Below are 8,932 nucleotides of genomic sequence, written 5' to 3'. Positions count from 1 at the left end.
GTGTAGGGACATTGCTACATCAGGATGCCATTGGGATAACAAAGAACGCAATGCATACTCATCTTATTGGAAATTAGAAACCTGGGCCTGTGGCCGGGAGGGTGGCTCAAGCCTGTAATCCCAGCACTTTGGGAGGCCAAGACAGGCAGATCACAAGGTCAGGAGATCGAGACCATCCTGGCTAACCCGGTGAAACCCCATCTCTACTAAAAAAAAAAAAATACAAAAAACTAGCCGGGTGAGGTGGTGGGCACCTATAGTCCCAGCTATTCGGGAGGCTGAGGCAGGGGAATGGCGTTAACCCGAACGGCGGAGCTTGCAGTGAGCTGAGATCTGGCCACTGCACTCCAGTTTGGGCGACAGAGCGAGACTCCGTCTCAAAAAAAAAGGAAACCTGGGCCTGTTTTCTGGCCTGTAAACTGCACTGTGGCCCTTAACGTGGCTGTATTTAGTGTAAAAGTCATCTCACTGGGGCCTGGCACTGCTGGATTTAGCCCTTCTACCTGTACTGCCATAACCTGTAGAGTCCCGTCACTGACACACTGTACTCTCCAGGGCCCCGGCTTTCTGTATCCCCAATTCCCCACTTGCGCAGGGGAGCTTGTTTTTCCTTGTGAATCCACAGCACCTCATATTTCTACTTTTCAGAGGAATGAAAAGGCTAGTCTGACACTTCCCGTTCTTGGTAGGCCAGCTCCACGTTCAAATCCTCTTTGGCTGCCTTGACTTCTCCAAGATGGAATTCACCATGTCTACTATTAGGATCACATGCACGGTCATTAAATTACAAGAATACAAAACTGTTTTTATCCTTGGTAAAGAATGTATGTTTCGGCCGGGCGCGGTGGCTCAAGCCTGTAATCCCAGCACTTTGGGAGGCCGAGACGGGCGGATCACGAGGTCAGGAGATCAAGACCATCCTGGCTAACACGGTGAAACCCCATCTCTACTAAAAAATACAAAAAAAAACTAGCCGGGCGAGGTGGCGGGCGCCTGTAGTCCCAGCTACTCGGGAGGCTGAGGCAGGAGAATGGCGTAAACCCAGGAGGTGGAGCTTGCAGTGAGCTGAGATCCGGCCACTGCACTCCAGCCTGGGCGACAGAGCCAGACTCCCTCTCAAAAAAAAAAAAAAAAAAGAATGTATGTTTTCTGGGATGTCTTTATTCCTTTTCTTCAAGTAGCAGACTCTATTGGAGAAGCTGCAGAGGGGGCTGGGACTTGAGCAAGAAGGAGGCCAGGGTTGGGGAGTGGATTCTGAGTTGGGAGACACAGAAACACGTTGTGGCCACCATAGCTGCTTTAAAACGAAAGGGCTGGAGAGAGGAAAGAAAGAGGTCCTTTTTATTGCGATGGGATTCCCTCCCTTGGGAGGAGAATTCCTTGGCATCGTCAGAGACAAGATATCAAAAGCCAGGCTTTCTCCTGGCCTCTGGAATTGTTAAATGAGTAAAGGCCAAATATAAGTACCTCCACCAGAAAATACAGGAAATAAAGACACAGGGAGCCAATACAGTTTTCATTTAATTTTAAGGGTGTTTTCTTCTTTTTTTAAAATCTTAAGATGACCTCTAATTTATAGTCAAAAGTCCTAACAAATTAATTTCTTGTTCACAAAAAAGACATTAGATGATTTCGGCCAATAAGCAACATTTCCCCCACTTTCTTCAACATAACTGAAAGCAAGAAAAAGTAGGCAATCTCTAAGCACAAGCAAATAATCCATCATTCAGAAGAACCTTGAAAAACACATCACACCACCAGTTAGTCTGACATCTGACCACCTCACCATTTAGGAAGGAATACTGGGACCCCTTCTTGGAAAATGTCTGCTGACAGATCTATTGGAAAAAAACAGCGATTGGGGTCACCATGCACCAAGAAAAGAAAAGTTAGGGATTTACAATGTCATCCTCAAAAGTTCTGTGACAAAAACACATCTTTATTGCCCCAAATCAAGATCTATGATAGGCCTGCTCCTCATTACATGCATTTCATGTTAAGAGTATTTGGAGACATCTACCTCAAGGGAATGAAGGAATGTGGGCAAGAACTTACTGGAAGGCAGTGTGCTGGGCCCTACTTTAGAGCCGCTGAGAGGGACAGTCTGCCTCCATGGCCTCGCTTCTTGATCTGAAGCCACCTAGACTTGTCATGAGGGCATAGAAGAGGAGATGAGGCATAACCCTGTCTCAGACAAAGGTGTTATTTAGCAGGTCTTGCCAAGGTGGCAGGGGTGTGAGGCCAGGGCCTCCTGGGAGGGAATATACTCTCCAGTATCATCTTTACCTTTGTGACTGCATAGATGAAGGCAGCTAACACTGACCCCATTCACTCTGGCTGGCTAGATATAGGCAGGTCAGGTCCCAAGCCCCAATGTAATATAGGCTCCCTTTTTCACACTCTGTCAATTGCACAAAGCCCTATTGTTAATACAGTTCTCTACTCACACTCAAGATAAGAGTAAACAACACTGTCCTTCCACTACACAACTTTCTTCCTCTACACACATCTGCTCTTTCTGACAGCCTTCCTCCGGGCATCTCATCACAGCAATACTGAAAGGGACTGTGGGAAGCCAGTTTTGCGCCCTGTCCTCCAGATAACCCGACCCTCCTCAATCCACTGTTGGGCCTTCCTATGCTGTCCTTTACTCACCTTCTAGCAGATCTCAGAAAAGATGTGGACCGGGTGCCAGACAAGGTGGAAGCCATGGTTATAACCACAGACAATTTAGGAAATTGGAGCCCATACCCACAGATGGGCCTTGGGTTCACCCTCCCTCTGACATCTTTTCTGCCTGGGCAAGGAAAGCTGAGTAATGCTTTAGGAGAAACTTGGGTTCCACTGTTACTATAACAACTAGAATAAATATTGGGGATTCTAGAATGGTACCTCAACAAATCTTTATGGCTTAGGAAATAATTTTCAATGCAGAGATCAGAGAGAAAAACCCGATAATTAGTAAAAATAAAAATTATGCATCAACCAATCTAGGGCAAGTTCTTCCTAAACCAATTTAACTGATTGGTCACCCAGATTGGTCAGGATGAAAATTCTTTTTCTTTTGAGATGGAGTCTTGCTCTGTCTACCAGGCTGGAGTGCAACAGCGTGATCTCAGCTCACTGCAACCTCCAACTCCCTGGTTCAAGTGATTCTCCTGCCTCAGCCTCCCAAGTAGCTGGGATTACAGGCATGCGCCACCACACCCAGCTAATTTTTATATTTTTAGTAGAGACAGGGTTTCACCATGTTGGCCAGGATGGTCTCAATCTCCTGATGTCGTGATCCACTGGCCTCAGCCTCCCGAAGTGCTGGGATTACAGGCGTGAGCCACCGTGCCCAGCTTGGATGAAAATTCTTAAGAACTTAAGCTTTATAGATATGGTACAGTAGAAAATTTTGGAGATTTATTTATTTACATAAAATAGGGCAGGGTAAAGGGAACAGATTTTAGCCTTACTCATTCTGAGGCTAGAGAGACTCTTGAGTAATGACCATGAACAGCAAGCCCAGCTGTGTCTCATGCAGGCATGGCTTATATTTTTCCTATAGAGATCAGCTGCACCTCAAACTGTGTGTTTTTAAAGCACTCAGAGTAGAGGATCTAAGGAACAATGCCAAAAAGGCTAAAAAGGCCCCAAAGTTATCCAGTTTTTAAAAATCTTACCCTTGCTCCTTAATGACATTCAACAATAGTCTATTGACAAAACAAATAAGGGTTTCTCTCTTCCTATTTTGAACAATGTCAGTCAGGAAATCATCCCTAAGTTATCAGGACAGCAAAGAAAGCTAAACTTAAGGTGGCAAATCTTTGCTATTGATAGAAACTTGCCTCACTGAATTGTTCATGGAAGAACCAAAAAAGGCAATGAAAGACATGAAAAATACTGATGTTGCTGGAGAGCCTGAGTCTTTTACTCCTAGGCAAGGAGCAGCATCAAGCTCATCGGAGTGTGATAAGCAATTCTTACCTTGCCAATCAATATCCAGTCACAAAAGACCAGCAAATCAGCAATGTCTCTACTTGTAACCAAAGTGTCACTTTGAGATTTTAAGGAAAACGGAGGCTGTTTTTGTTTTAGCATTCTATTAAAGACACACACACACACACACCCTTGGCTTATTGTTTTGCTTTTGCTCTAAACATTCAGAACACAGAAATCAAAAAGGGATATATGTTTTGAACTTACATTAGATGAGTTTTCAAATTTTTAAAAGAAATAATCATCTGATCGATTTAAATGTCCTGTGATATGTATGTCACCAAAAGTGAGAAACTGGCTCCATGTGAAGCATCATTTTCAAAATGGTATTTCAGAAAAGTTTACAAAGGAGTCCTGACATGCCTGGGAAATTGTTTTTGTTTTCCTAAATGGGAGAAGTTGCAGAAAAAGAAGGTCCCTGTGGGCCTTCCACAAGGAAGGTCCTGTGACCGAGAACACAATAAAACTGTTTATAGTATCTTTACGCACACACAGGGGGAAACATTCAATGAAACAGAAGAGACTCTGAAAACACCAAGACTGCAGAGCTTTAACAGCAGTTAAAATGTCTGTTTAATCATGGCCCTAGGCAGGAAAAGTAGCCTGAGAGCAAACCCAGGGCAGGGGTCCAGCCACCTTGGAAGCTGTTGTTTACATTTAAAACAGCTACACAACGGAAAGGATAACTTTACCTTTAGAATTCAACAGACTTTTCAAATCTAGCCTCCTCTTAAGAGTTAGTGCTGCTCTAAAACTCACTCAGGTTTTCTTGAACCAGGACCACATAACCTCTCTACTCTGGCTGATTCCTCGACAGCTCAGAGGGAACCAGTGAAGTACTGTATATAGTTTTGTGATGCTTCTGTCAAGGAAACTTGCTTTATCATTCTGCTTTTTGAGACAATAGTGAAGCCATTCCTAAATAATCATCCCTAACAAACTATTATTTTTTGCTTATAAGGATTTACAGTAACTATTTCTACTACTGCCTGCTGATGGAGGCCTGTAAGAGTGGTTTCTCCCTGTGGATTGTATATGTGTAACAACAGCCTTAATGAAAAGGAGAAAGGGATAAGGTACTAGCAACTCTGCAATCTGTCATGTGGAATGACTTTCATCAGTGAAATTTCCAAAGACAGGATCTTTTCTAATCCTAGGATTGGAAGAGAAAGGAACATAAGGATATCTAGGTGCTTAATACCCGATTTAGGTTCAATGACAATCAGGAAAAGACAGTTACTAGAGACTTTTTCTCCCTTCTTTCACAGGTTTTACTCACAACCCATTCAGAGATCCTTTATCTCCTTCCTATCTTTTTATTAACGGAGCAATCCATGCAGGCAGATTCCAATCCCTAAGAGTGCTTTGATTTCTGCCATAAACAAATCAGGAACTGTTAGAAAAAAGGTATAGGAAAACAGAGATAGATAGGCTAAGTCTTCATTCTTCTAATGAAAAGTATGGTTTTTTTGGGGGAAAAAAACACCAAAATTTTGTTCTTTGTTTTTCTGGTTTCCTGGAAACTCCCAATATGACGTATTACTGTCTGAAATACTTGCTTTAGTGCTAGACTGCCACATCACAAATAACACTAAAGAATGCCATAAATGTGCATGTTCCATGCTCTGATGTAATGTTCTCAGGCATGTACATTCACTGCAGAGCTGACCAATGAGTATTATGACACGGCTCCTGAGATGAGGCTGGCCAAAATGGGAGCCTAAGTTGCCCCAAAATTTTCTTCACTAGTTGGTTGTGACTTGAAAATCAAACTAAGGGAAAATAATTCACAAACTACATCTGAACACTTGTTTTTTGCATTTCAAAATATGCTAATGGAGGCTGAAATACCATTCAACCTAAAGAGTAACTGATACAGAAGACAGGAAATCCTCACTTATCCAATGTCCTTTAGCAAGACCTTCAATTCACAAGGAGACCATTGAACTCTTGTCAGTTTCTACTACCCCAGCTGGTTTCAGTAATACTGACAGGGAACAACAGAAGGACGATGGGAAGGCAGATGCGAGAGCTGATGCCAACAGCCTAGAAGGGCGTATATACATCCTGCTGTAGAAGGTGCTGTTGAGGGCATTTATCAAATATTTAGAAAGTGACTTCCTTTACAGAAGTCACCTGGGGTTCAAAAATGAAAGCAAAAGAATCTGGCAACTGTGAAAGCTTTCTGAAAATATTTCTCCTCCAAAGTTCTAAGGAAATTTAAACTATTCATGCCCATGGTCAGATGAACAAATTTTAAGTAACTCTAAGAACATCCCTTGTTATTTTTTATTTTGTTTTACTAGAACATATTTAAAGGAACTGAGAGCCCAGAGAAAGTAGGTTATTATGGAAAACATTTCCCTTTGCCCTTAAAATCACTGGGTTTGGGTTATTCACTTTGAAGTTCTACTATGATCCAGTTTCCCATAAGAAGAGAAGCAGTTTTAGCCATTGAAATCTAAGAGGACTTTCTTCAATGGCACCCAGCAGAAAGGAAAAAAATCTTGCATTTGAAAAGTTATTAGTCTTACAGGAAAGACAAGACATTAACTTCCAAAAAACAATAATGAAGACTGACTAGTTCAAGTCAGAAACCCAGCAGGTTTCCAAGGCCCTTTTATTAGGGGAAGTTCCCCTTTATAGCACAAGACTTCACAAATATGTTGACAACAATCAGATTCATTTTTTAAAATTATGGAGAAAAAAGGGAAAAACAAAACAGATGCACTTTTTATATATATTGAACATAAATTAAAAGAATTTATAAAACAGTCACCTTTTTACAGAATAAATGCAGACTGAATTATAAATGCACCTCCAGGTTGAAATTGTTTGAGTTGCTTTTCATTTTCCAATAATAAATAAATAAAATTTGTTCTTGAGTTTCAGATCCTCCGAGCCACGGCAGGACTCGAAGTCATTACTGGGCTTTCTTCCCTTGGTCGCTCCTGTGCGCCGCGTGTGAGTGTGCTGAGGCTACAGATTTCACTGGCCCATCCGCGTGCATGCTGTCTTTTCGGGGTGGCATTCGTTCATTAATTCGGTCCAGACCTCGTGCTTCTTCAAAACTCCGGATCTTGTGCTGAAGCGAGAACCCTCTGATGGCTACAGAAAAACAGGAAGCAGGTGGAGAGAGCTCAATTAGGCAGCAAAACAACAAGCTTAAAAAAAGTTTCTTAGCACACAGCAACCTCCTAGAGAAACACACAGAAAGGTGGCTATGAAGCACATGTCTGGTGAAAGTCATGGGCAATGTTTGCCTGAATCGGTCTTGTCTGAAGCTACTGCTTCCTTAAAGCCCAAAGGGCAGCTGAAATTGTGAAAGAAATTTTCATAAAAGCTCTATATGCATAATCATGGTAGACATATACCTAACAAAAAGCTAACAAGTACTTACTGGGCCCCAATACATTTAAGAAAGAGTGTCTTATGCACTACAAACATACGCAATGCTAGAACAAAGGCAACCCTAAAATAACTGAACAAGTTGAACCCAGGTAGTTGCTTTTAGCACAAAGACCACACAGACCACACCAAAAACAGGTAACAAAAGAGCTAATCTTTTTGTTTAGGACAGCTTTTTATCTTGCACAACCAGGAGCTGTACATAAGTTAAAAACTTAAAAATAGCTTCTAGCTATTTTCTTTCTGATTCAACTTTTGTATCACCAAAGAAAGGCATTCCCATTTTGAACCATCTTACCTAATAAAACAATTACATGTATAATACAAGTTTATCAATTCCAATGGTTTTCACAGAAACAAAGTTAATTTAACTTGCCTACCTTAGGGCAACCTCAGAAATGAACTAAATTCCAGTCTACTTCTGCCTCTGCTCTTGAAATCTTTTAGAATCGTTGAAGAGGCTGACCTATTTGGCTCTCTTTAGAATCAAATGGATGGCTCTTGTACATGGAAGGGATACAGAAGTAAACCACTTGACCTCTCATGACCAGCTGCTTAAGCTTCTGCCATTGTATTAAAGCTGATAGAGCCCAGAAAAAAAACACAAAACTGTAGCTGTGGTGAAGGTTATTTAAAATTAATGCAAAGATAGGACACAAAGGAAACACCTGCTTCGTTAACATGCCTAGAAACAACGATTCCTTTTCTCACTGTTACAGTTCTGGTGATGCAATAATAAAATATTTGAAATGTTGATAAAGCTTTGAAAAACCAGTACACAGACACATGGATCACATCTATCAGAGTAATATGGCCATACCTTCCCGGGCCTCTACCGCTTCTACTGTGGCTGTAAGAGGGCAGGAGCAGTAGCATGCAAAAATGAAGACAGAAAAAGAGTGAGTAAACCAACAGCACTGCTGGCAGCACAGCCGTCCCACGGGCCCGAGTTTTAGCCTATCCCCATCCACAATGAAAGTCAACTAGTTAGAGAAGCGAGAAGATTATTGCGAGAGACTCAATTGGGGTGGGAGGAATATGGGGTGAGGAGAGTTTCTAATACTTTTTTTTTTTTTTTTTTTTGAGACGGAGTCTCGCTCTGTTGCCCAGGCTGGAGTGCAGTGGCCGGGTCTCAGCTCACTGCAAGCTCCGCCTCCCGGGTTCACGCCATTCTCCTGCCTCAGCCTCCGGAGTAGCTGGGACTACAGGCGCCCGCCACCTCGCCCGGCTAGTTTTTTGTATTTTTAGTAGAGACGGGGTTTCACCATGTTAGCCAGGATGGTCTCGATCTCCTGACCTTGTGATCCGCCCGTCTCGGCCTCCCAAAGTGCTGGGATTACAGGCTTGAGCCACTGCGCCCGGCCGAGTTTCTAATACTTTTAACATTTCGGGTGGCATTGAACATTGCTCTCTTCATTTTAAATAGCCAACTGCTACTTTATATCTTGACATCCACATATCAAAACAACATGTAGAATCAAATAGTCTGACATCACAATAATCCTTAGTTTGTAGCTCAGGTGATATTAAATGAGCTACT

The 8,932-nt window shown here is 42.2% G+C and overlaps 1 protein-coding gene across 9 annotated transcripts in view; it reads right to left on the bottom strand.

The window, feature by feature from the left end:
- Positions 1-6,568: 6,568 nt before the first annotated feature.
- The window catches only part of PPP3CC (protein phosphatase 3 catalytic subunit gamma), a 102,244-nt gene continuing 99,880 nt past the window's right edge, over positions 6,569-8,932 (bottom strand). For 5 of the 9 annotated variants that reach the window (XM_077943181.1, XM_015144950.3, XM_077943182.1 and 2 more), the window contains one exon: positions 6,569-7,092. In XM_077943181.1, the coding sequence (XP_077799307.1) occupies positions 6,973-7,092 (120 nt within the window). In that variant the 3' untranslated portion in view covers positions 6,569-6,972. Of the gene's footprint in view, positions 7,093-8,212; positions 8,243-8,932 lie in introns of all 9 variants that reach the window. The other 4 variants (XM_015144949.3, XM_001103623.5, XM_077943184.1 and 1 more) reach the window with 1 other exon arrangement.

This window comes from Macaca mulatta, chromosome 8 (genome assembly GCF_049350105.2).
Source record: "Macaca mulatta isolate MMU2019108-1 chromosome 8, T2T-MMU8v2.0, whole genome shotgun sequence".
Taxonomy (NCBI): Eukaryota; Metazoa; Chordata; class Mammalia; order Primates; family Cercopithecidae; genus Macaca; species Macaca mulatta.
The sequence above is the reverse complement of the archived record's forward strand: the minus strand, read 5'-3'. Positions and strand labels throughout refer to the sequence as shown.